Source organism: Hemicordylus capensis, chromosome 2 (genome assembly GCF_027244095.1).
Source record: "Hemicordylus capensis ecotype Gifberg chromosome 2, rHemCap1.1.pri, whole genome shotgun sequence".
In the NCBI taxonomy this organism is placed as follows: domain Eukaryota; kingdom Metazoa; phylum Chordata; class Lepidosauria; order Squamata; family Cordylidae; genus Hemicordylus; species Hemicordylus capensis.
This window is the reverse complement of record NC_069658.1, coordinates 177675835-177703779: the sequence shown is the minus strand read 5'-3', so window position 1 is coordinate 177703779 and position 27945 is coordinate 177675835. Positions and strand designations below refer to the sequence as shown.

General features: G+C 44.0%; 1 protein-coding gene across 6 annotated transcripts in view; it reads left to right on the top strand.

The window, feature by feature from the left end:
• Window positions 1-27945, top strand: part of LOC128346597 (E3 ubiquitin-protein ligase RNF220-like) — a 128247-nt gene that overhangs the window by 90374 nt on the left and 9928 nt on the right. For 5 of the 6 annotated variants that reach the window (XM_053300044.1, XM_053300047.1, XM_053300049.1 and 2 more), the window contains 4 exons: window positions 16458-16528; window positions 17162-17247; window positions 19562-19676; window positions 19993-23240. In XM_053300044.1, the coding sequence (XP_053156019.1) occupies window positions 16458-16528; window positions 17162-17247; window positions 19562-19676; window positions 19993-20142 (422 nt within the window). In that variant the 3' untranslated portion in view covers window positions 20143-23240. Of the gene's footprint in view, window positions 1-16457; window positions 16529-17161; window positions 17248-19561; window positions 19677-19992; window positions 23241-27945 lie in introns of those variants that run through there. The other variant, XM_053300051.1, reaches the window with a different exon arrangement.

The window sequence follows — 27945 nt, the reverse complement described above, 5'->3', positions numbered from 1 at the left end:
TTCGTGTGCATGCAACAGCCACCACTGGCACTTGCTGAGAGGACAGGCTCTTGGCTGGGGCAGAAGGCGCATGAATGTGTCCCTCTCCCATGGGTAGTGCAGTGCTCTCCATGTTAGCCATTGTTTTTTTAATATGCCCAGATTTTCAGTTGTTGAAAAGCAGTAATTGATGGTAAGTTTTAATTAATGGAAAAACATTTTCATTGCATCTCATAACCATGATTGCTGCAGACACTAGAGATGGACCAGTTCATATTGGACGGAACAGTTCATATAACAATTCAGATTTAATCCCCGCTCTCAATGTGATAAAAAGATAATAGTGCTGTCACCCAATGAATGACATCTTGGTGCATTATCATATGAGTTTAAATTGATCATCTGATTAAATCTCTGCATGTGGCTAGTTTGAAGAAAAAACACTTGGTTTTCAGATGAAATGTCTTTGTGTCACAGAAGGTACCATCTTAGAAGAGGCTTTCCTTTCTGGGTGAATGTGAAAGGAGAATGCCTCTTCTAAGATGGGACCTTAATCTGCAGTTTTTATAAGCACTTGTATAGGTAATAATTACTTTTTGTAAAGAAAAAAATTGCTACCTGATTAATCTGTCAAAATATAGAAAGGAATTTAATGGATTAATTACAATAAATTAAACATTGCAGCCCTAATGAATAAAATAATTTAAAGTTTGCTGTCTTTTAATAGTTCTCCAGAACCTGCTGCCCTGAAGTGGGCTATTCCCCGCTGCCTAGGGTTAGGGCTGTTCCTGGAAGAAGCCACAAAAACTCAAGAGTAATGATGATTTAAATGTCATCACTGCCAAAACAATTTCCTGCCGAAGTCTGAAAGTCTAGTTAAACCAGCTCTTGTATTAACTGGACTCCCAAAAACTGTGCTGAAATTAAACTTGTCAAGACTAATTGTCTGATAATATTACAAGAGCCACATTCCAAACCTCTTAAATATTAATCATTATACTAATTATGAATGAGTCAAGCATTTTCCTCTCAGGAATGGGACACCTGTGCAGTTCTACTTTATTATTTATTTATTTATTTATATTTCGATTTCTATACCGCTCTTCCAAAAATGGCTCAGGGCGGTGTACACAGAGAAATAATAAATAAATAAGATGGCTCCCTGTCCCCAAAGGGCTCACATTCTAAAAAGAAACATAAGATAGACACCACCAACAGTCACTGGAGGTACTGTGCTGGGGGTGGATAGGGCCAGTTACTCTCCCCGTGCTAAATAAAGAGAATCACCACGGTAAAAGGTGCCTCTTTGCCCAGTTAGCAGGGGATTTATATTCAAGAAAGGAAATCAACTCAACACCACAAACCGCAAACTTATAACCAGGGTCAGAGCCACCACTGGGTGAATGGGTTCAAAGAACCCGGGCCGCCACCAATCAGGGACCGCGAACGTGGCCCCAGACACGCCCCCCGCATCTGATGTCAGACCTGGAGGCATTATTTCGGTCCCAAACGGGGCTCCATGGCCCCTTAAAGGCAGGGAGAGCCGCTCCTGGTCTCGCTGCCTGTGCAATGGGACCAATTGATCTCCCTCCCAAATGGTGCTGCGTGGCCCCATTTAGATCGGCCTGCGCTGCATGGGTAGCATGGCTGCAACGGCTCTCCCTGCCTTTAAGGCAGGAAGAGTTGCTCCAGCCCACACTGCCCAATGGAGCGTGGGCCGATCTCCCTTCCAAATGGGTCCGCATGGCCCCATTTGGGAGGGAGACCATGTCCCCCATGTCTGACGTCAGGCACGGAGGCGTGGCTAGCCAGGCCCCTGCATCTGACATCAGACATAGGGACAGGGTCAAGGGGCGGCTGCTGCGGCCGCACACAGGCCGCTGCCAGCCTCCCTACACTCCTGCTTATAACTGATACCATTACTAATGTATATGAGCTGCGTTTATGCAGTCAAAAAAGGCATGTGCACAGTGACAGTATCCCCACTTCTGAAGTATGGAGGGTTGCATGGGGGGGGGGATTTTCACCAGTCTCCCCTTCCCCTGGAAGTGCTCTGAACAGTGTGAAATTATGGTGCTGAGGGCTGCATGGAGCACTTTCAGGGAAAGGGAGACGGGTGACAGTTGTGCTTTCTCCATGTGAGTCCCCGTTTTTCACTGTCACTGCATTCATGCCTTTTTGACTACACATGCACATTTTTAGTTAGGACATCAGCCAGTGATAGTAAAGTTAGTAGAGCATTTATTGTTCTTCATTTGCAAAACAATGCTGAAAATGGTTCAATATGGCTAGTGTTCCAACATTTCTTTAGTTACAAGGAATTATTATTGTTTAATTTCAGCTCTTCATAAAGCTGCCACAGCTGTATAGCCTTTGGTCAGTAATCTGTTTCTCATTATGTGATCAAAAATACTGAAACATACTCAGTGGAAAGAACACACAGATTTCAACATCTTCAGTGACGATTTTCAATCACTTGCCCAACATTTGATAATAAGCTATTTTTAGCTCACATTTTTATTGCTGTAAGCTATTTTTAGCTTACAGATTCTTAATTTCTTATTAATTAGAACCTTAGTCTGACTCATGATTGTGTGATACCTTTTTTCTGTCTATTAAATAGAAGCAGCTCTAGACATAATGGGGAGACTGAGATAGACACCTACATAATGGCTAAGGGGCAGTTTTTGTAAGTTTGCTTTCAGAAGTTCATGTAAGAAATTTTAAGAAATCTTTCCTGGAGCTGGAGACAGACCATAGTTTTAAAACAGTTAGGCCTGGTTCACACAGTCATTCTGATCTTGGTTAAAAATTGGTAACCAACATTAGCATGATTGTGTGAACCATGCCACGATTACTGAAGTTGCTTTGTGTCCTGAGACGAGCCTATGATTTCTGCCTTAGTATGGGTTCACATGATCATGCTAATGTCAATTACTGACTTTAAACCTAGATTCAAATGATTATGTAAACTAGGCCTTAAAATGGATTTAGGAGGAGCATTGCTGCCCATGGTTTTTGTCCCACTGTCTTTTCTGGTCAAACATATTTTGCAGAATTCTGAAATGATACAAAACTCTGTAATGCTGTTTCCACGAGGTGAAAGTCTGATGGGCATACACACCACAAACAGTGGTCCCTCTTTCAAACTGCCTTTAACTATCTAAAGAAAAACTATAATTACTCTCTGCTCTTATTTGTTAGCCACATATACAAACTGCACAATTCCAGGCATACTTTGAAGCTCTGCAGGAAAATATGCTTCTATAAGTTGTTTTTTTGTCACATCCCAACAAATAATTTTTTTCCAAAACTTAGAAGCTTTCTACAATGTAATGCACACACATGGCTTTACAATGCAGGGGTGCAGGCAGAAGGAAAGCTGCAGGAGCAATGCCTCATTTGAATTTTGGGGAGGAAGAGGAAAGACACTTTCGAGGGGGGTAGAAAAATATGTTTTGGGAGTTGAAGATATGGGCTATTTGTTTTGTTCAAGGTGGAGTTCATTAACATGAGGGGGGAACTCCTCAAATGTTCAGGTGGGCCTGCACCCCATTTCAAAGCAAGCTCTGCATCCCACCAACTGCCAAATCACTACATTACAAAGTGTGAAATGAGATGGTGTGAAGCAAGAGTGCACAACTTTGGTCCTCCAGGGCGGTTTCCAGATTACACGCTACAATAGTTTCGCAACGTGTCCACTAAGTGTGCTTCCGTACTGCCTGCATTCTGACATCACTGCCAGTAAGGCGCCGTCCATATTTCTGATGCCCTCTTTCGGGTTTTATTGCTGCACTGCTGTGGTACAGCGTTGCTTCTACGTTGCCGGAAAGTATCAGTATTTTTCCGTTGTAGGAGAGTTGCAATGATGTTTCCATGGTGCAAGTGGAGTGGTGTGGATGGCTCATTCAGTGAGGGGTGTGTGTCGATCTGTCCATTGTCCCTTCCCACTTCAATATCATTTTTATCTTTTTATTTTATCCTTTCCCCCTTATTCTTCCTTATTTTGCATTGTGCAAAGGGGGAGCAGCAGGCGGGTGGCCACCCTTCCTCGCTGCCCTCTGGAGCGCTCCCCCCCCCGCCTCCCCAGGGCTCATGGAGAGGGTCAGGTGGCAGCTCTTCTGAGCTTGCTGAAAGCGAAGGTGGTGGTGGAGGATCATTGCAAGAGGGCCTCCGAGAGGCTCTGCCTGGGCTTGCTTTGCTCACGGCTTTTCGGGGACAAGGGGGAAAGCTGCCCCAACTCCCTGTCTGCCACCCTCTCCACCCTTTTTTTGGGGGGGGGTGTTGGTTTTTTTGCTGGGGTGCTTGTTCAAGGGTGCAATGCTGCAGTTAAATTTTTGGTTTGGATCAGTCCTTTCCTGAATGCTTTGTGCAAGGCAACCCAGAAATATTGTATTTTACAAAAAAAAAGGTCATCACATCATCCCCCGCCCCCTCCTTTCTTCAGGTTGCCATTCTTAAGCCATTGCCAGGTCTTGGTGATGTCTGATTTTCCACTTCTATTGTGCAAATATTGACTATGCAGTGGCTTATTTTTCCATTTTTCTGTTCGGTTCTTGACTTGTTCCTTCCTGTAGGCCTGTTTTGTTTCATTGGTGTTTAATAGTTCAATATCACCTCCTTGCAAAATGTGATTGAACTGTTTTGATAGTTGTTTATGAAGGCTTGTTAGGTGTTTAAGCCAAAAGCCATGCAGTTCATCGTCGCCTGGTGCAGTTGTTGTTGTTGTATTTTAAAATTAATTGTTAGTGGTATTATTGTTGTTCACCGCCTAGAGTCTTTGGAGGATGCAGTATATAAGAAAATTTCAATGAAATAAATAAATAAATAAATAAATCTTCCCAGTCCCCTACATTCCCCTATTACAGACCACAAAACCTGCTTTGGGTTTTGCACTACCTGGAGCTTCCCTTTGTTCTAATGCACTACTGTTAAATGCTAAAACAATGGGATTTAAAATAGATAAATAAATAAAAAATAAAAATCAGTATTAGGTGGAGAACTAAACTAGAAGTAGATTGCAAGACACAGGAAGTAAGTCTGCCCAAAAATTGAATTGAGAGGAGTGGCAGGCAGAGCCGACACTCCCCAAAGTCACTCCCAGAGAGGTAGCCGCACCTCCATCTCAGAGGTCTCTCCACACAGCTCTGCAAAGCGGCCAGTATATCCCACACTACAGTTTTCAACCCTCTTCCAAAGGACAACTTTTTAAAGATGCTTATATTCTGCATTAAGGGCCAGTCATGAAAAAGCTGAATGATGCAACTGGCTGAAAGAACAACATGTTGCTGGTGCTGTAAATCCCTCTCTCATCGGAACTCCCTACAAACTTAGTCATAGTGAAGCAGGGATAAATCGTCATCTGGAAAACGCCTAGCTTAATAGAAAGAAGCTGGTTAACTACCCCAATCTTGGATCTATAAATGGCGTGAAGCTGGATAATGAGGGTGAGGGTGGGGAGAGGAGCAGCCCCGCACCCGGGAGAGAAAATCAGAGCTACACAAAGATTTGCACTAGTCCAACTTTCTTCATCTTTCTGCTCTAAAACTTACCCCAGTTATAGGGGAATCTTAGGAACATAAGAAGCTGCCATATACTGAGTCAGACCATTGGTCTATCTAGCTCACTATTGTCTTCATAGACTGGCAGCAGCTTCTTCAACATTGCAGGCAGGAATCTCTCTCAGCCCTATCTTGGAGATGCCAGGGAGGGAACCTGGAACCTTCTGCTCTTCCCAGAGCAGCTCCATCTCCTGATGGGAATATCTTACAGTGCTCACACTTCTAGTCTCCCTTTCATAAGAACATAAGAACAGCCCTGCTAGATCAGGCCCAAGGCCCATCTAGTCCAGCATCCTGTTTCGCACAGTGGCCCACCAGATGCTGCCAGAAGCCACAGACAGGAGTTTAGGGCGTGCCCTCTCTCCTGCCATTACTCCCCTGCAACTGGTACTCAGAGGCATCCTGCCTTTGAGGCTGGAGGTGGCCCACAGCCCTCCGACTAGTAGCTATTGATAGACCTCTCCTCCATGAAGTCATCCAAACCCCTCTTAAAGCCATCCAGGTTGTTGGCTGTCACCACATCCTGTGGCAGAGAGTTCCACAAGTGGATCACGCGTTGTGTGAAAAAGTACTTCCGTTTGTTGCTCCTAGACCTCCTGGCAATCAATTTCATGGAGTGACCCCTGGTTCTAGTGTTGTGTGAGATGGAAAAGAATTTCTCTCTCTCCACTTTCTCCACACCATGCATGATTTTATAGACCTCTATCATGTCTCCCCGCAGTCGTCTTTTTTCTAAACTAAAAAGCCCCAGGTGTTGTAGTCTTGCCTCATAAGATAGGTGCTCTAGGCCCCTGATCATCTTGGTTGCCCTCTTCTGTACCTTCTCCAGTTCAACAATGTCCTTTTTAAGATGTGGTGACCAGAATTGTACGCAGTACTCCAAGTGTGGTCGCACCATGGTTTTGTATAAGGGCATTATAATGTTAGCCGTTTTATTTTCAATCCCCTTTCTAATGATCCCTAGCATGGAATTTGCCTTTTTCACAGCTGCCGCACACTGAGTCGACACTTTCAACGAGCTGTCAACCACAACCCCAAGATCCCTCTCCTGGTCTGTCACCAACAGCTCGGATCCCATCAGCATATACTTGAAGTTGGGGTTTTTTGTCCCAATGTGCATCACTTTACACTTGCTAACATTGAACTGCATGTGCCATTTTGTCGCCCACTCACCCAGTTTGGAGAGATCCTTTTGGAGCTGCTCACAATCCGTTTGGGATTTCACTACCCGGAAGAGTTTGGTATCATCTGCAAATTTGGCCACATCGCTGCTTACCCCTGCTTCTAGATCATTTATGAATACATTAAAAAGCACCGGTCCCAGTACAGATCCCTGGGGGACCCCACTTCTTACTTCCCTCCATTGTGAAAACTCTCCATTTAAACCTAACCTCTGTTTCCTGTCTTTCAACCAGTTAGCAATCCACACATGTACTTGTCCCTTTATCCCATGACAGCTAAGTTTCCTCAGGAGTCTTTGATGAGGAACTTTGTCAAAAGCTTTTTGGAAGTCCAGGTAGACTATGTCAACTGGATCACCTTGATCCACACACTCGTTGACACTCTCAAAGAACTCCAAAAGGTTGGTGAGGCAAGATTTACCTTTGTGGAAGCCATGCTGGCTCACTCCCAGCAGGGCCTGTTCTTCTAGGTGCTTTACAATTTTATCCTTGAGGATGCTTTCCATCAATTTGCCTGGAACGGACGTTAGGCTAACTGGCCTGTAATTTCCCGGATCGCCCCTGGATCCCTTTTTGAAAATCAGTGTTACATTTGCTACTCCAGTCCTCTGGTACAGAGCCCGATTTCATTGATAAGTTAAATATTTTAGCAAGGAGGTCGGCAATTTCACATTTGAGTTCTTTGAGGACTCTTGGATGGATGCCATCCGGCCCTGGTGATTTGTTAGCTTTCAGTTTTTCCAGACAGTTTAGAACATCATCCCTTGTCACTTCTATCTGACTCAGATCTCTAGCCTCCATCCCTAAAAAGCCTGGTTCAGGAACAGGTATATGCTCAGTATCCTCTGCCGTGAAGACAGATGCAAAGAACTCATTCAGCTTCTCTGCAACCTCCATATCCTCCTTAATAATCCCTTTCACTCCCTCATTGTCTAATGGTCCAACTGCCTCCCTGTCAGGTTTCCTGCTTCTGATGTAGTTAAAGAAGTTTTTGTTATTCCCCTTGATACTTTTGGCTAAATGTTCCTCAAACTCTCTTTTTGCCTCCCTTATTGTCACCTTGCATTTCTTTTGCCAGAGTTTGTGTTCCTTTCTGTTCTCTTCATTTGGACAGGCCTTCCAATTTCGGAAGGAAGTCTTCTTCCCTTTTATGGCTTCCTTGATGGTACCCATTAGCCATGCTGGTATCCTCCTGGACTTAGTGGTACCTTTCCTCCTTTTGGGTATACAATCTAACTGGGCTTCTAGTATTGTGGTTTTGAGTAAACTCCATGCACTCTGGAGTGAAGTGACTCTCCTGATTTCCCCCCTCAGCTTTCTTTTCACCATACTCCTCATTTTGGAGACATTTCCTCTTCTGAAATTCAAAGTGTCTGTGTTAGACATCCTTGGTAACTCTCTCCCCGCATGTATGCTGAATTTGATGTCACTGTGGTCACTGTTCCCTAAAGGGTCGATGACACTGACATCATGCACCAGTTCCTGGGTGTCACTCAGAATTAGATCCAAGGTTGCCTTCTCTCTGGTCGGTTCCATGACCAACTGTTCTAGGGCACAGTCATTTAGCGTATCTAGAAATTTGACCTCTTTGTCCTGACTCGAATGTGAATTTACCCAGTCTATGTGTGGGTAGTTGAAATCACCCATAATTACAGCCCTGCCTCTCCTTGACGCCTCCCTGATTTCCTCCTGCAACTCCCAGTCACTGTCGGCATTTTGATCCGGAGGGCGATAGCACGTCCCTAGTAGCACGTTCCCATTCCGGCCTTGTATAGTCACCCACAGGTTTGATGGGAGTTGTAGTCCAAGAAGAGCTGGAGGGCCGATGTTGTCTACCCTGGTGTGGAGGAAATGAAAGCAGATGGGTCACTCCAGAGCTAATTTATTTATGAGTGTGGACCAGTAGTGGTGCCTCTCACTGCCCCCGCCCACAGGTGTGGACAAACTAGTGCTGGCATTGACTTCAGCTGGTAACACTCTAGCTGCTACTGCTCAGTTTGCCTCTCATCTTGCTGGGCATGTGGCAGAAGAAGCATGGTAAGGAACTGCAACAGTAGAACTGTACCTGGCCACCTCTACAGCTCCTCATCCTGACACGTCCAGTTCTTTGGTCAAATGAGAAAGAGCAAGAGCTGTGGCGGCAGCCAGCATGCATTTATGACTCAGCTTGTCTGAAGTACTTATCATGCCAGAAGTTGCACATGGGTTTCTCAGGATTTCTGAGTGGGAATATGCACAATGTTAATTTGTGTCTGTATGGTGTTTGTGTGTGTGGTGCCATTTGAATTTTCCACCTTGCTCTCCAAAATATCTTGGGTGGGTTCTTCTGGGCTGATGCTTGTTACCACTATAATTCAATGAGCTGCTCACCATGTTTACTTCCAAAACTTTTGGAACATCTCCATGCCCAGTACTAACTATTGCCAGGATCACTCAGTGAGGCATGTGCTTGCTACAATGCTTTGCCACGTTCTACATGTTACAATTGCAATGGGAATAAGCCAAAAGGTCCAGGCCATTTCAAGTAGACCCTGCCTCATAAAGGTATGGTGTAGACTAGAGTTCACATTTGTTATACCCATTCCTTGCTCCTTGTGAGAAGGTTTATCTGTATTTCCATACAGATGCCATACAGTCTTCTGTATTTCAGTACAGTTCTGTGTCAATGACTTGCCCTGTTTCTGTCAGACTGCAGGCTGTTGTCCACTACAAGGAGCCCTCCACATGAGAGCAACTTGGATAAGGTGTCAGAAGGTGTTGACCTGCCCACCTTTCCCAAACAGATGTATCCTTTAAAAAAAATATTTGCTGGTAGTAGCACTTTGAAACTAAGGGGTAGTTGAGCTGCAAAAGTTGCAGTAGGAGATGGAAAGCCTTTGGCTGCTTTTGCTGAACTGATGTGATGTCTTGGAATGCTGACAAACATTCCATCTGCTGAAGGATGGTTCCAGCCATGGAATTTTCACATGACTTCAGCTCTATAAGTTATAGCGCAAGAGGTAGGGATGTGTGGAACCGGTTCTAGCTGAACCTGATTTGATTTAAACTGGGCCGGTTCAACTGGTTTGAACTCGAATCGTACCAGCCCCCTCCCCAAAAGGGGGGGCCAGTCCGAATTTGAATTGAACTGTTCCCAGTTTGAATGGAACTGGTTTGGTGGTTTGAGGGGTATGCTCGTAAAGCGAAATACAGTGAGGATTCCCCTTTATAAGCAAGGGGGAACCCTGCCTTTAAAACACTTCTAATGGTGGCCAGGGTGGGGGCAAAGAGAGGGCACCTTATCAGCAGTGCTGGTGGTGGCAGCAGAGCCTCCTCTAAACTCCAGACCAGGTCCAGTGCTCCCAGCAGCACAACCTTGTTCCAGCCTCCACTCATTCTTGCGACCTCCACGCATGCAGTTTTCATCACAAAAATTGTCATCAAAATAGCCCCTGTGCATGCTTGGAGGTCACACAAATGGCCTTCATGCATGTGTGGAGGCTGGAACTGAGCCGTGCTGCTGGGAGCACTGGACCCAGTCTGTAGTTTAGAAGAGCTGCCACTGCTGATAAAGTACCTTCTCGCTGCCCCACATCGACAGCCATTAGAAGTATTTTAAAGGCAGGGTTCCACTTTGCTTGTAAAGGAGAATCCTCACTAGATTCCCCTTTACAAGCATACCCCTCAAACTGAATCGAACCAGTTCCAACCCAGTTTGACCATTGAACTGAACCAGGGGCCAGTTTAACTCGCACCAGCTTGTGGACTGGAAGTTTGGTCAGATTTGAACCAAACCTCTGGAATCGGTTTCGTGCACACCCCTAGCAGGAGGTCATGAACAGGACAGTCTGAGGAGAAGAGGTCCTTGGAGGCTAAGGAAAAGAATGTTCAAAGGGAGAGTGGTTGAAGGAAGTTAGGGAAAGCAAGCAATGGTCTGAGAAGCTGTAACCTGAAGGAAGGCTAAATGTATGAGGCAGAAGCCTTTAAAAAGGGAGGGAACAAGAGACAAGTGTTTGAGGGATCAAAGGGCTAATGAAAGGAAATGAACAAAGAAAAAAATCGGAAGGTAGTATGCTGCTGGCTGAAAGTGGCACCAAAGAGACAGGAGAGCCAAATGGGCACAGATTAGACTGAGGGCCCAAGTACTTAAGGGCAGAGTAGGTAGCCTGTAATGAAGCGAGGGAAGTGACTATCACAGCAGATTGGTGGCAGTCTCCTGCAAACCTTACCTGACAGTAGGGTGCCAGCCATCACTGCTGCACTCCTCCTCCTCTTCCACCTTTGGCATTTCCAAAATATTGAAGAAGACAGTAGAGTGCATTTCCTTCCTTCCCCTCTGATCTTTGAAAATGCCAGAGGTGGGAGTGGAGGACCAGGCAGAGGAGAATGGGGGCAGCAATCAGCAAAGTAATGGAGAGTAAAGAGAGCATGGCAAGGTTGGGGTGCGGGAGAGCAATACATTGTGTGTGCTGCCATTGGGGAGATCAGATGGAGGAGGGCTGCTGGAGTGAAGGGAACAGAGTGGTGGGAAGAACCAGGGGCATAACTACAATTAGGCAGGGGGAGGCCGTTGTCTCGGGGCCCCCCGCCTTGGGATCTCCCAGAGGATCTCTCAGAGGATCTCCCCCACCCGATCTTCCTTTTGAAGTAATGTAAAAAAAAATTCTCCTCCTTGTTCTGGCACCGCCCGCTATTTCCTTCTTGTTTGTCTCCGTGAGTCCACCCTTGGGGGGGCCCTTCAGAGGCTCTCCCCCACCCAGCGCCTACGCGATCTTCCTTTTGAAGTCATTAAAAAAATATTTTCTCGGGGGGGGGCATTTAAGAATCTTGTCTCAGGGCCCACTCCAACCTAGTTACGCCCCTGGGAAGAACCGGCGTGTTGTTGGAGAGAAAGCTTTGGGATGGGGGGGAGCCCCACCAGGGGAGGCAATGAAAGAGTGGTGTTGCAGCTTATCTCATCCAGCTCCTTCACCTGCAACATAGGGATTGTACTATTGACAGAGTTATATTGTAAGGGTTTTAACATAGGTGAGATGCTTTGAGCATTTTCAAGTGCTGTATAAATGCTAGGTATTAGAATTCCTTTTAAAAAATGCACATACTAAATGTAGAAGAGCCCTGCTGTCCTCCTTTGCACCCTAGCAGAAGGACATTTGGTGAATCCAGCCTGGGGCAAGTCCTTGGCTCTTGAGTACTTTTCCTTTGCTCACTCATGCTGGTGTTGAAACTTTTTGAGGAGCAATGGGGTGGTGCCAGGGGCAAAGCTATATGGGGTGGTGCCAAGGGCATAGCGATTAAATGGTGGAGGGGATGTCCCGGTGGGGGGGGCACCCCACTGACAGACCAACACCTCACTCTTCATTCTCCCCCTCCCATCTCCCTGACTCACTGGCATACTGTTGACTGCTGATTGGAGGACTTATCTTGGCTTCAAAAGAGACAAGCCTTCTCCAGGAGATTGTCAGGAGACCACCTTACCTGGTTGCCTGTGTGGCCCTGTGGAGTCTGAAGGAGGGCGTGGCATCCCTCCTGTGGCGCTTTTATTCCCTTCAAGGGGTGGCAGGGATGAGAAGGGTCCAGGCTGGTTGGGTCCTGGTGGGCAAGGCAGGGAGAGCTGAAGGGAACAGCTCCAGGGAGACAGCCAGGAAACAAGGTCAGGGAGGGGGCAGGGCTGGAAGTAGGCTTTAAGCCCTGTCAACTCTGCAACTGGGGCATTTAAAGACATGGCAGCCAATGATGAGGGGCTGCTTCTGAGTGTGGGAGCTGGGAATTCCCCAGGAGAGGGAATTGGCTGAATGCAGCAAGCCAGGAGGAGGACTCAGGTGACAAACTAACCTCCTCCCCTGGCCAGTGGTCCCTCTCATTTTTTTCATCAATGAGCGGAATGAGTTTAGTTCTGGGTGGCAGTATCAAGATAGTGTGTGTACATGTGTATTATTATGTGCCACTATAGATACAACACACACACACACCAAAAATATGGAAGGAAAGATGTGTACTTTACAGTTTTATTTATATGTTTTCCATTATAAAATCAATTGTATTTGTTATTGTAGGAATTAATAATTAATTTAATTAATTTATTATTTATTGTTCAATTTTTATACCGCCTTTCATAAAACATCCCAAGGTGGTTTACAAAAGTTAAAATACAATAACACTCCAAGAAAAACAACATTTAAAAACCCTAAAGTCAGTTAATCAGTAAAAACCATGAAATACCAAAAACAACAACCATAAAAAGACAAACAGAAGCAGGAAAGCTGAAAGAACCCAGCAAACTAAATTTACCACTTTAGAGTAATTTAATTCCGAAGCTAAGATTATCAAAGCTGCCTACATTTAACTACATAACTTCTGAAGTGATGCAACGACATGGCTACATTTAAACAGCAAATGAGTCAAACTAAAAAAAAAAAAAAGCAAAGCACAAATATCAAGAGATTTTTTTTAATGGTCTAAATAGATATTATAATATTATGCCCTGCAGTTAAAAATAATGTATGACCTTGCTGAGATTTTGCTCCCTTTGCATATATATTCCACTCACAAAAAAGTGTATTAACTTGATGCAACACCATATATTCTACCAAGGCAAACTTTCAAAAGTAAATGTGCTCTATTATTTTCTAGCATCAGCTTCTTTTATCCTACTACATATAATTCAGCTCCCTTTTAAATCATCAATATACAAACTTATTTCCAACAATAAACTTCCAACATTCAGTTTAACTCCGTAACTAATGAAGCCCCATCTAGTTATGTTGTATTCTAATAGCTGCAGTTAATTCCTCTGTTTGTGAAAGTGTATCATAATGTAAGTTCATTGAACTTCAACATTATTTCAGATCTGGCATTAATTATTTCTTGTTTACACAATCAGACAGGTGTTATTGACTGGTTTGTTTTATCCAGACATCGAGTCCTTCCCAAGGACCTGGGATGGCTGGATTTTATCATCAATACTGTTGGTTATTATAGATATCGTCGCAAAATATAGGCTGTTCCCAGTAAAGTTGCTTTTTGTAATTGGCTGATGGTGATTTCTGTGGCCCCTATGGTGTTGGGGTGCTCTTCAAGTTGTTTTGGAATTGCACCTAGGGCACCAAATACCACTGGGATTATTTGGGTCTTTTTCTGCCACAGCCTTTCAATTTCAATTTGTAGATCTTTGTATTTGGTGATTTTTTCTATTTCTTTTTCTTCTATTCTGCTATCCCCTGGTTTTGCTATGTCGGTTATTTTAACTTGTTTTTCTTTCTTCTCGACTACAGTTACTGTATATCTGGTGTATTGTGTGGCAGATGTTTGTCTGTTTGTAGTCAGAAGTCCGATAATATTTTTACATCTTCATTTTCTTCAACTTTTTCAATTTTATGGTCCCACCAGTGTTTGGCTACAGGTAGCTTGTATTTTTTGCAGATGTTCCAGTGTATCATCCCTGCTACCTTGTCATGCCTTTGTTTGTAGTCAGTCTGTGTGATCTTTTGACAACAGCTGATTAGGTGGTCCACGGTTTCATTTACTTCTTTACAAAGGCGGCACTTGCTGTTTGTTGTTGATTTTTCGACTTTGGCTCTTATTGCATTTATTCTGTTTACACAATCAGACAGGTGTTCTTGTGCAGCCAGTATTAAACCCTCTCTTTCTTTCTTCAAGTTGCCATTCTTAAGCCATTGCCAGGTCTTGGTGATGTTTGATTTTCCAGTTATATTGTGCAAATATTGACTATGCAGTGGCTTCTTTTCCCATTTTTCTGCTTGGTTCTTGATTTGTTCTTCCTTGTAGGCCTGCTTTGTTTCATTGGTGTTGAATAGTTTCTCATTATTGACCATCTTAAGTGCATCTTCTTCACTGTCCTTATATATTCTTCAAGGCTTCTTTTCTCCTCCTCTACTGTTTGATGGACTTGCAGCATTCCTCTTCCACCTGAGCTGCGAGGGAGGTATAGCCTATCGACATCACTGCGGGGGTGCAGAGCATGATTGATGGTCATTATTTTCCTGGTCTTACGATCTAGCGTCTCTAGCTCTGCCTGGGTCCAGTCTATTATTCCTGCACTGTATCTGATAACAGGTATAGCCCTGGTGTTTATGGCTTGTATGGTGTTCCCGCCATTGAGTTTAGATTTTAGGATTTTTCTAACTCTCCTGATGTATTCATTTCCAATTTTTCTTTTAACTTCAGTGTGTGCAATGTTATCAGCCTGGAGAATGCCCAAGTATTTGTAATGTTCTTTCTCTTCCAGGTTCTTGATCTTGTTTCCATTGGGCAGTTCTATTCCTTCTGTTTTTCTTATTTTCCCTCTGTTCATTATTAATGCAGCACACTTGTCTAGTCCAAACTCCATTGCTATATCACTACTGAATATACGGACAGTGTTTAGCAGTGATTCGATTTCTGATTGGGACTTTCCGTATAACTTCAGATCGTCCATGTACAGCAGATGGTTGATTTTACTTGATGTTTTAGGTGTTTGGTATCCGAGGCTGGTTTTGTTTAGTATTTGTGCAAGTGGAGTCATGGCAATTACAAACAACAGAGGGGATAGTGAGTCCCCTTGGAAAATGCCTCTTCTAATGCTAACTTGTCCAAGTGTCTCGCCATTGATTGTTAACTATGTACTCCACATGCTCATTGCTTTTTTAAATAAATATCTGAATGTTTCTAAACATTTTAGTATCCATGTGTGAGGCAATGAATCAAAGGCTTTCTTGTAGTCAATTCATGCAACACTTTGATTGGTTTTTCTTCTCTTGCAATTTTCTAAAATCATTTTGTCAATCAGCAGCTGGTCTTTTGTGCCTCTGGTGTTTGGGCAATTTCCTTTCTGTTCAACTGGAAACTGTTTGTTAGTTAATAAGTGTTGCATCACTTCATCTGCTATTATTCCAGTTCGTAATTTGAACATGGTTGGCAGGCAGGTTATCGGTCTATAATTACTTGGAACTGCACCTTTTGCTGGGTCTTTCATTATGAGATGAGTTTTCCCAGTTGTTAGCCATTGTTCAATATCACCTCCTTGCAAAATGTGATTGAACTGTTTTGATAATTGTTTATGCAGGCTTGTTAGGTGTTGAAGCCAAAAGCCATGCAGTTCATCATCTGGAGCAGTCCAATTTTTAATTTTCTTTGCTCTTTCACTTATTAATTCTGGTGTTATTATTAGATGTTGCATTTGTTGGTTACATTTTTTTGACCTCTTTCATCCAGCCTGCTTTTTTGTTATAATCTATTGGATTGCCCCATAATTTCCCCCAGAATTGCACTGTTTCTTCTTTATTTGGTGTTTCTACGTTCCTTGCAGTTTCTCCTTCTATGCTTTTGTAGAAACGTCTCTGATTCGACTGGAATTGGAGATTCCAATTATACACCAGTTATATCTGGTGTATTGTGTGGCAGATTATTATTATTTATATTATTATTATTGTTGTTGTTTATTCGATTTCTATACCGCCCTTCCAAAAATGGCTCAGGGCAGTTTACACAGAGAAATAATAAATAAATAAGATGGATCCCTGTCCCCAGAGGGCTCAACATCTATTAGACAAGAAAAGAATTTCTTCTTGTTGATGGAGAACAATGCACTAGCACAAACGAGCAAGTCTCCTTCACAGTGAAATCCTCTCATCCAATAGAAGTTTATTATGGGGAGTAGTCACCCCTAACCCCCATCCTGCCGTGGTGCTAAGGAGGCTCTGGGGTGCCGGGAGCTGTCATTACCTCCACCTCTGTCTTCCTCTGGCTCTGTCTGCAGATCTCGATGGAAGTCACATGAGAGGGGACTTTGGACTTTCCCAACAAGACTTCAGAGGGGATCTTCATTCTGTAAGTGGAGCTGGTGGAGGAGGAGGTAGACCCGGCCAGGGGGAGAGGCAGGTGGCAGCGGTGGCTGTCCGGCTGGGTGAGGGGAAAACCAGGAGAGATCCAGCTGGAGGGAGGGAGAAGGAGGACGAGCAGGCGGCAGTGGTGGCAGCCCAGACAGGTGAAAGAGAAACCAGGACCTTGGCTGGCAGCTGAGCGGCGGTGGCAGGGGCCTGCCATTTGGCGCACATGCACACGCATGGGCTCACCTTAGAGGGAACAGTGCCCCTGGGTGTTCCTGAGGCTGACCATTTCAGTGCCTACCCTGTCATTCTGGAGTTCAAGAAGGGCCAGGAGCCCACCTCATCCCCTGGGAATCTGACAGAAGTACATATGTACATAAGTTTGTGTGTGTGTGCGCACATGTATGGGGAGTGTGTGGTATTTGCACAGAAGTGAGAGAAAGGTCATCTTGAGAATGTTTTGTTTTTCACCATGTCCTTACACTTCTTCTGCAGTGGGGAAGGTGAGAAGAAGTTGGGGGCGGGGCGGGGGCTTATCTTCACATTTGGTCCCAGGGCCCACTCCAACCTTGCTAAGCAACTGGGTTGTGGTGGACTGAAACTTAATTTTTTTCCTTCACTGTTACCTGACAAGGTCTCTGTCTATGACCTTGAAGCACTTATCCTCATGGAAGATAATGAGACACTAGAGGATCTGAGCAGAAACAGCAGTGTAAAGAGGTAATGTTAAATCAAGTAACAGGAGCATATCTGTAATGTAATAGGCCTGCTAAGCATAGTGTGTGCATTCACAAATGACTGTTTTCATAAATCAAATGGAGCATGAATTCACAAGTAACTGATACTGTGAAACAACAATTTGGTGCCCAAGATGTACATCAGAAATGTTTAATTGTTCATTCAAAACCATTTTTGTGGCTTCACTCCTGTCTGATAATTCAAAATCAATGAACTCTGCACATTCAGAATTTTGTTGCAATCCATTCATGTTGAAACCAGCTGGTGGAGTCAGAGGTGCATCTCGGTAATTTTGGAGTCTGTATCTCAAGGCCTTTTGCCCCACCGTTGCTGCAAGATAAGCTGCAATGCACTATTTTTTATTTTTTTATTTTACACCAGAACATGCTCAGGAGATACTGGAAATGTTTTGTTTGTTTATTTTTAGAAGCAATCACAAATAAGCTAATTCCCACTGACCTGCACATACCATATTTTACATGGACAATCCTGCCACTTAAATTAGCTGAATGCACTAGGAAAGGTTTGGGGAGAGATATTTTTAGAAGAAATTCTGAATCAGACACTTCCCACTAATCTGAAGATACAAATTGTGTATGAACAGTCCAGCCATGACACCCAGCCCAAGTTACTCATGAGGAGCACCACTACAGTTAATGACAAGCTAGGCACATAACTCTCTTGTCCCATTAATTTCAATGGGACTACTCACAAGGAATCTGAAATCTGGCTAGCGGCCCCCCCAAAACTGTCCTACCACAATAGAGTGGCTGGTCTTGAGGCGTCATGAGTCTCTTCTTGAGGGTGCACTGGCTGTGCCAGACCAGTCCAGTCCAGCTGCTGACATCTCTCTTACAGGCACCAGAATGTTCACATGATGAGGAGTGGGGTAGAAGGGTGCTCTCATGCCCTTCTACCTCACTATTAAAAGTAAAGTTGTGCCGTCGAATCGGTGTTGACTCCTGGTGCCCACAGAGTCCTGTGGTTGTCTTTGGTAGAATACAGGAGGGGGTTACCATCGCCATCTCCCGCACAGTAGGAGATGATGCCTTTCAGCATCTTCCTATATCGCTGCTGCCCAATATAGATGTTTCCCATAGTCTGGGAAACCTACCAGCGGCGATTTGAACTGGCAACCTCTTGCTCTCTAGGCAAGTTACTTCCCTGCTGCACCATTGGCTACTATTACCCCCAGGTTTAAAAAAACCAGGCTACCCAGTCGACAGGGGCGTAGCAAGGTTGTAGTGGGCCCAGAGACAAGATTTTAAAAGCCCCCCCCCTCACTGAAGCTCAGTTCATGAAGTAAAGAAATCTTAAATGAGGCTGAACAGTGGTAACAAAAATCATAGTAAAATTGAAGGTTTTGTAAACTGTGGACGATGCAAGTGATTTAATGGTACTAGAGAAAGACATGCTGTTCTGGTAGCTCCAGGTCTGAACACTCACATCAGTTTTGGAGGATGAATACAACTGAAGGAAGCCCGGGCAGGTGCGCAGCTGGGTCAGTCAGTCATGTGACTTGCCTCTGGGGGCCCCCCAAGGCAGTGGGCCCCCAGACAACTGTCTCCCCTTAGCCTATTATAGTTACGCCTCTGCCGGTCGAGGAATGCCAGGATCAGGACTGATCCTGCGCTTTGCATGGCTGGCTCTACCCAGGTAGGGCTGCCGTAGCCTGGGAAAGCCTGTTGTGAGAATGACCTTAGTGCCTCCAAATTTCTTCACTGTTGTCATTTGGACATGGTACTAGACAGCGTTACACTTTCCAGGAACCAGAAGATGTTTGCTCAATCTCTCAGACAAATGCACAGGCAACGAGTCACCAGCCAGTAGCAAAATGATGCCAGCTACTATCAAACACCTAGAGGAGGGACAGAAATGCCAGCAAGCAAACTCCTCCATGTGATTCCGTAGTATGTGCATTTCCCCAGTGCATACATTCACACTAGAACAAAGAAAGCACTGCCCCCTGCTTAATTTTAAAGGAGAGTCATGGGCAGAAAAATCACCTCCATTAAAGCAGAAATGGATACTAGACATTCGGCTTTTAAAAGCCAAGTGCTCACTTTAAAAGAAGGCAGAGTTCATCCTCTGATCATTCTATCAGGCTTGGAAGGGAGAACTTCTTGACAGATTGTCCACAACATACTTTAGCTTATCCTCAAGGTATTTTGGGCGGTATATAAATATGTTAAACAAACATTTTGTATTGAGCTGCTCCTTTCATGTTCTATAGACCCAGTCTCCATGTCAGTCTTTTGCTGTTTCTGTCTGACTCTTCTTCTTCTTTCTGCACTAGAACCAGGGGAGAAATCAACCCATCAGGCCTCTCCTTGGAAATGCTCAAAGCTCAGATCCAGGACTTGAGACACCAGCTGGTGCACAGGGGCTCTTCTAAATGCCACATCTGCTGGGTAAGCCCTCTTATCACCTGCAGCTTTTGGCTTGCTTTGTTCAATGGGCACAACAGAACAAGACAAGCTGGTCAGTCTCATCAGAACAAATGCAATACCTAATTCGTGGGCAAAGATAATTTAGAAGGGCACAGTTCAGTAGGAGGTTCTCCTACACAAGTTCCCAACACAGGGAACAGGGGCAGTGCAATTCTGCCCAACTCAAATCTTGTATGACTTAAAATACTATTGACTTGAATCAATCAATCAATCTTTATTACGGTCCAAGACCAGCATATTCTATTGACTTGTAATCTCAGTTCCTTTTCTCTTCCAGGAATCCTACTCAGTGCCTTTGACTTCAATACAGTGTTGGCACATCCACTGTGAACAATGCTGGCTTCGTACCTTGGTAACCTTCCTGGTTCTGTCTCTCATCACGGGTTCCTTCTGTCTATTCCATATCTGTGCTGTAATTTCTTACTGAGTATGGGGAGTGACATGGATCTGAACTCGAGTCCTTGAGAACACGACTCCCCTTTTTATCCAGGCACTGCCAGTATGACTGGTAAATCGGGATTAGAATGGGAATTAGTTACTCCAGCTGTACCACTGGTTGTTTTCCCTCTCAATCCAACAGCATTTTTTTTAAAAAATTACTTTTTGTGTGTGCTTTATTTGCTTTGAACCTCAGTTCATTGATGTAATGGCTTGGGTCCCCAGTTCTTGGACTAGCACTTCCATCATCCACAGCCACAAGTTGGAGAACCCCGCCCCAGGCCGTTACAGATGAGTCAAACTGTACAGGCTTTCACAGCTGTTTGCATTCTTCTACAACGTGCACAGAAACCTGTGCAGTATATCAGCCACAGGAAAAAGCATAAATAGTAGGAGTACAATCTATTACTTCTGTTAGATCTGCTTAGAAAAATTGGCATGTATCTTGGATAAAGCCATCAGAAAAGTAGCAACTCTTTTCATTATCCTAGGATCCTTAGTCATTTCAGAACTGATGGTAGTTTATTTTATTCACTTCATTTCATTTTTATACCACCCATTCCAGAACAGCTCAGGGCAGTTTACATCAAAAATTCAACTCATCTAAAATTCAACATAAAACACAAAATAAAAAGCAGTTAATAAAAATAAAATAAGCAAAATAACAAAATAAAAAGCAGTTAAAATATTGACATAAAAGTCTATATTTGAGTTCATTACTGTCTTTCAGGAGAGCCCTTAAAACCTATCTGTTTGGCCTGGCCTTCCAGGGATTTTTAACTACTGTAAACTGTTTTAAATTGTTTTAAATGGTTGCCCTGGTTTCCCAAGGTTTTAGCTGTTTGAATGTTTAATTGGTTTTATTCTGTTTTTATAGTTTTGATTTTAATTGTTAACTGGTTTTAATTGTTTTAATCGTGTTGTAAACCTCCCTGAGCCGTTTTGGAAGGGTGGCATATAAATCGAATAAATAAATAAATAATGAATAAAACCCATTTTTTAAAAAAACAATTAAATAATATTAAAAGCCAGTCTGAAAAAATGGGTCTCTACGGCTCCTTTGAAAGCTTCATAGCTACAGGAAGCGCATTCCACAACCTGAGAAAGCCCAATCTCAGGTTGCCCTCAGAGGAATTGGTGGCACCCAAAGACAGACTTCAACTGGAGATCTTAATGAGTGGTGGGGATCTTGCAGAGAAAGATGTTCTCTCAGATAACTCAAGCATGAGCCATTCAGGGCTTTAAAGGGGATAACCAGCACTTCATATTTTGCCTGGGACTTTTACACACAGCAGGCTTTACCGCAAAATTTATGACACATATAGTGGAATTTTTACCCCGGATATAAATTGGGTTACAGTCGTAATGCACAGTGAAACACCTGAATTGTGTGTGAACTGCTCCCCGATAACTTGCAGAGACTTCGAGGTAAATCTAATATGTGAATGCACCCCCTCCATTCTACAGGAAATGTAAGTTAAAGGGCTTTAAAAGCCCCGTGTGAAAAACTTCCTGGAAACATACTGGCAGCCAGTGAACAGGCATGGTGTGGTCTCTCCAAGTTACCACAGAGACAAATCTGGCTGCTGTATTTTGACTAACTGAAGTTTCCGAACTATGTACAAAGCCTACATAGAGTGCATTTGCAGTAGTCCAGCCTGGAAATTGCTAGCTGATACACCACTATTTTGAGGCCATTGTCTTTGAGACTGACATGAATTCAAAGAACTTTGTTCTGAGTGCTGTCCTCTTCCTTGAATCATCCTTCCTGTATGAATATTTTACCACTGACAACTTAATCTGGAGTGATAGAGGCACAAGTGTGAAGTAATCAGGGGCTCTCAAGATTTTCACTGGAGCAGTGAAAGCAGTTTCATACACACACACACACACACACACCTCCAATGGTTGTTGCTTGAAGTTTTTGCTGAGAGGTCAGCTGCTGTTAACACCCTGCCTCCAACCCCACACACCTTAATCTCCATAGCAAACCTGTGCAGAAAGTTAGGCAAAGGGAGAATGACTGGCCCAAAGTCACCCAGTGAGTTTCAGGACTGAGCAGAGATGTTAACACAGGTCTTTGCAATCCAAGTCCAACGCTCCGATCAGTACACCACACTGCCTCTCATCCTTCTACTTTAGAAGTCAGTTAAGCGGCTCTTTCCCCAAACATTGCAAATTAAAGATATGGGAGGGCCTCGTGCACAGAGATGTGTAAGCAGAGTGGCAGTCTGGTTTCCTGAATTCGTTTGCTAAGTCTGAAGAAGGATGATTTGGGGAACAATAGAATAGGTCAAAAGTGTTTGATTCAGGTCTGTCAGTCTACATCCATGGTAGAGCTTGATCTTTTGCATGATTCTGACCTGGGATTTGACAGTGCTAAAACAAATTTGCTTCTATAAGTTGTCCTCTGTGTGTTTGATGTCAAATATCCCCTGGATATTCTCTGAATTCTTGAATATTTGTTAAGATGTGTCAATTTATTTGATGTCTGATATTTAGTTTCAGCATTTTTAATATTTTACTTCAGGATCTGAAATGCCATTTAGTGGCTAACAATCTTTCCCCCTCTTAATTCTTAAGGACTATTAACCACCAAAGGGGATTAAATAAACAGAGAGATATAATGACTCCTAAAGTATTCCCGCTCCCAAATATAAGTTTCAGATTTACATATTGGTCTCACAGGTATCATACTCTTTTCATGGACAACTAATTCATGCTAATGTGCTTTACTTTCTGCTGAGAGACTTTGCCCTCAGTGTAATGCCATCAGCAGACCTCCGTCATGTTTACCTGTGACTCTTGGATAGGATGAAGCCTTTGATGTCCCTTCTCTTTGGTTAATTCTGGCAACCACACCTAACCTGGACATACATTTCAATTGGCTGCCTGTCTGCCTTTCTGTGCCTTACAAACTGGTGACAATACCTGTTCTTTTAAGAAGTTAAAATATCTTCCTGCCCCAGGACATTAATGGAAACTGATGCTGTTTCCATAGACAGATGTTTGGAGGTGAAGACGTCCCACCTGTCTGAACATTCTCCATGTCTGTCTTTTTGCTTTTTCTTTGTCAATAAAAGCCTTCTCAAGCAAAGTTCAAGTCTTTCCTTTAGTTTCATTTTCAGCAAGTGGCATCACTATTTCTGTTTGTGAGAAATTTTGTGCATTTTTAACCAAAGGAAGCTGTAAACAAGAGTCAGTTTCAGCCCCTTCCTTAGGAGAAGAGAAATGGGAATTGTCTTTTTACTTGCATGATGGTTTGCATTAGAATGTCTTGCACCTAGTAATGATTCCTGAACATAATATCATATTCAGAGTACTTCTCTACAAGTTGTTCCCACATATATGGAAGTAATATGATCCTTTTTAGCCTACTTTCTAGCAGGCTTATGAGATCACCCAGCTTTCCGTGTGATCAATTTGTGACCATTTGCCTAACTGATTTGAACAAAATTTGCTACAGCTGAAGGGACACATAGGGATGCCTCAGTGGTATAGTTTGTGATGAAGTCACACCCCCCCCCACCAATTCAAGATCGCAGACGTGAACATTTGAGGTGCAATTGGGCTAACTTGTGAATCTCCTAACTGATTTGAAGCACATTTGCTACAGGGACACATAGGGACACCTCAACAGTGTGGTTTGTTATGTCATCCACCCTGATTCAAGATGGCAGACACAAGAACGTCCGAGGTGCAAGTGCGAACCGATTTGGACCAAATTTGTACAGTTGTTGGGACACATAGGGACAACTCAAATGCATAGTTTGTGATGGCATCATCCATCTCAATTCAAGATGGCGGGCATATGAACATTTGAGGCTCAAGTGGGCTAACTTGTGAACTGCCCAGCCAATTTGGACCAAATTTAGTCCAGTTGTAGGGATACTGAAAGGAGAGTAGGCAGATGAGTTCTCACTAGAACAACTTGTTATCCTTTTCAAATGATGGAAAGAGCTCCCAGGTTGTAACTTTAAAGCAAAAACAATGCCAAGTCTGAGTCCAGCACTAATAATCTGTGAGGCAGACTAGTATGCATGGGAGATAGCTTTGCAGAAGGGAATCACCCGATTTTATTTTATTTTATAAAAAACCTGAGAAGCATGCTACCTCACAAAAGGGCATTGCCAGACAGAGGGTGAGGCGAGTCTCGTGATCAGTGAGACTAGCCAGAAGGGGATTTGCGAGGAGAGCGGGCTTAGCCCACTCTCCCCACAGACGATTAGAAGGCAGCCCTGGGTGGCTGGATCAGCCACCCACACAACTGCCAGCTCCGTCACGGAGCTGGCAGGGGGCTATGGGGATCGGGGGCTGCATGGCCCCCGGAAGTTCCAGGATGCCACGCACAAGTGCACAGGGCATCCTGGAGAGACACCCGAGCCCAGGAGGCTGCTTGCAGCCTCCCGGTCAGGGGTCTACTTGTGTGTTGCTGCGTGCCATGGCAACACACAAGCAAAAAGACGTGGTTAACAGAGCGCTTGCTCTGTTAACCTCGTCTTAGGGGAGGGGTATTTCTGAGGGCTAGCTGCTGGGAGCTGCGGGGCTCCTGTTGCAGCACATGACCACCCCAAAGTGGGCTAGGCTCCCTTAGCCTGCTTTTGGGTGTTCATGAGAATCGCCTCGGTGTTTCTGCATGAGCTTCTGTGGGCTTGCATAAAGAATAGCATGCAAAGTCATTGCAAAGTGTAATTTTTCCAAAACTGTATACACTGAATGCACTGTTTCCTGCCAGACTAACCTATACTGGACTAGACACTGGAAACTTCACACTTGCCTCTTAAACAAGAATCATTGTGGAAATTGTGGGAAACCCTTCCATTTGTAAAATTAAGCATTGCAACAAAATGCAAAACCGTAATGGATAATGTATTTTGTAAAAGACAAAATACTGCAATTTGTCAGGGAAATTTCCTCACAACAGATGGAAAGACACTGAACTCCCCCATAACAGGTTCACTCACACTTTGCATTTATGGAAAAATAAAACCATACTTTGGAAGGTCCTTTGGAAGATGTGGAGTGGAGCTATAAGTAAGCTGATAACATTGCAACATGCTGTTAATGTAGCTTAATCAAGTGTAATATTGTGGAAGTGTCATACTGCTACACAATTCAATTTTCCTCACAAGCAGAGAGGCTCTAGTCATGGCACCATCTAGCAACAGAGGCTTTATGATTGTGGTGCACATGTGCTCTTGCGTGGCTGGGATGTTTAACAGAAAATCCAGAGAGGGACATACTTTCAAAGTGTGAGTTCTCGTTCTCATGCACACTCTTGAGAACAACATTATTTTATTTCTCGTGGCCCAAATGTTCATGTTTCTTCAAAAAATGTTTTACATTTTACATTTCTTATGAATGTGCAATTGATCCTTGATCTTTTAAAGAGATTTATTTATTTATTTGATTATCAGATCAAGAAAATGGGTGTTTTTGTATCAATGTTTTCACTACTTCTTGATTAAATAATGCACTCTCGTTAGGGGGCAGATCAAATTGCATTGCCCCACAAGCCACCACGGGGCTCTCCCTGTCCTAGACCAGGGGTCTCAACCTTTTAAAAACATGTACCCTTTCTGTTGCAAACCTTCAGCTCATGTACCCCATAGAGATTTGTGTGTATGTCTGTGTGCAGGGGCACTCCAAGGTAATTGGGTGCCTGGACCGCCCAGCCGCAGCCCCCCCCCTCCCATGCACGGCCCCCTGAAACCTCCTTGGGGGGCCTACCCCACCAAAGCTCAGCTTAAAAAAAAACCAAACTCTCACTATGACTGAGGGGTGGCTGGGGGTGGATGGGTGAGTGGAGCAGTCCTTCTCCCTTCTCCACCCTCCCCCAGTGGCGGTGGGGACCAGGAGCAATGCTGGGCCCATCTATTTGGGCCAGCATCTTTAAGCAACTGCGAGGCACACCTGTGCAGTTTAGAGATCACCACAACACCGTGACATCAAGGGCTTGCAACAATCAAGAGATCATAAGAGGGTTTGTTTTTTAAGTAGAGCTTTGGCAGGGCGAGCATGGGGTGGCTGCTAGAGGACCCTGCCCCCAGCCATTTGGAGCCCGCCCCCCGGACCTGGAGGACTGGACCGGGTCCCCAAGGTCCTGGGGTTAGTGCTCTTCTGTGTGTGTGTGTATGCACACACATTTAAATGTTACAGTCAAGCAACAAGCTACTCTAGTCCCTGGCTTACATCTAGACTAGGTTACTCATGAGTGCTCCCATTGAAATTAATGAGAAAAGTTTACTTCACCCATAATATTCAATGGGGGTAGTCAGTGCTAGTTTTCTGAAGCTTGTCAGTCAGGTTGAGAGGAGAAGTATGCTGAGCTTCAGCATATAGCCAGCCAATCAACCAGTGATCCTTAGATATGGGGGCAATAGTGTTGTATTCTGTCTAGTAATCTCTTATGTTTTGTCATTGAGAAGTTTGTCCCAGTGGAGATCCTGTAGCAAGTGTGGTGGGTAGAGTCATAAAGAAAAGGGAGGGAAAGGAGAAGTAAATAAAAATTCTAGTTAAAACGACCTAAAATTACTTTGTGTATATGAGGGAAGCAGTCCGCTATGCATGTGAGCCTGCAAAACGTGTGACTGTTCCTGCATCTTCATTTCATTGCATTACTGGGCCTACATTCCTGGACTGTTGCATTCTACTATTGCTGCTACTCCAGCACATTTCTGACCGGCTTCCATTTTTCTAGCTTCCTGACCTGCTGCATTGCAGAATAGTTGAGTGACAGAGCACAATGTGCTGCTTTAAAAAGGTGTCTTTTTAATATTCTTCAGGGTTCAGCTACCTCCCCAGAGAGTCTCTAAAAGTTAAAGCTCAGAGCAGTAGTGGCTGATGCAGGCACCGCCGGGGGGGGGGGGGGGAGGAGGAGGTACCTTTAAGCATAATCTATATAAATTGAATAAATAAATAGGTAAATAAAATTAGAAGGTTTTTCAGTTGTTAGTTGTCAATTAATTACCATTCAGAGGTGATTCAGGATGCGAACAATTTGAAGCAGTAGATACCAGTGGGCTCTTTTTACAGTTGTTTAAACTTTTAATGAGAGGAGATGAAGAATTGCAAAAAAAATAAATAAATGTGGCAACACTTCGTGCAAATGCTTGCCTTGAAATACAAATTGAAATAATTCTCATCATGGCTAAAACAGTAGTGGAGAAGGTTATGGCCCAGACTAATTTTTAACAAATTTTTAATCTTTCCCCCAAACCTTCATAGGATTCTATGGCGGTTTGGTGGGAAGATTAAAATTTTGTTTAAAACAGCCTGCTTGCCCATTTATTTTATGGTTGGATGGTAGGTAGCACCCATCATGCGCTACCACACAACCCACTTTGGTGTCCCTAGCAGCTACCCATGGGGAACAATGGGATGTTTTGGGTTTCCCCAAAACAAAACGAAAAATCAGTTTCGTGCACATCCCTAATCCATACTCCTGGATGTGAGCAGTGCCCCTTCTGGTGTTTTCAGTGGTTGCCAGATAAGCCACAAATAGGCGCTAGGCTTCAGTACTGAATAAGCAGCAAGCAATCTCAGATCCGAAGCAACCAGAAAGCAAGACAACAAAGTGTTTTGAAACAAGGTTGGAAACTCAGAAACAAGGAATAGAAACTCTGTTTATGACCAGAAGAGCTTCGGGCGGGTCTGCAGGGAGTACGGGTTAATTTACCCCTCCCTGCAGGCGATCACCGAGCCGTCCCTGGGCGACTGGATCAGCCACCCACATGATTCCTGGCTCCGTCACAGAGCCTGTAGGGGTGGTGGGGATCGGGTGCCACCTGGT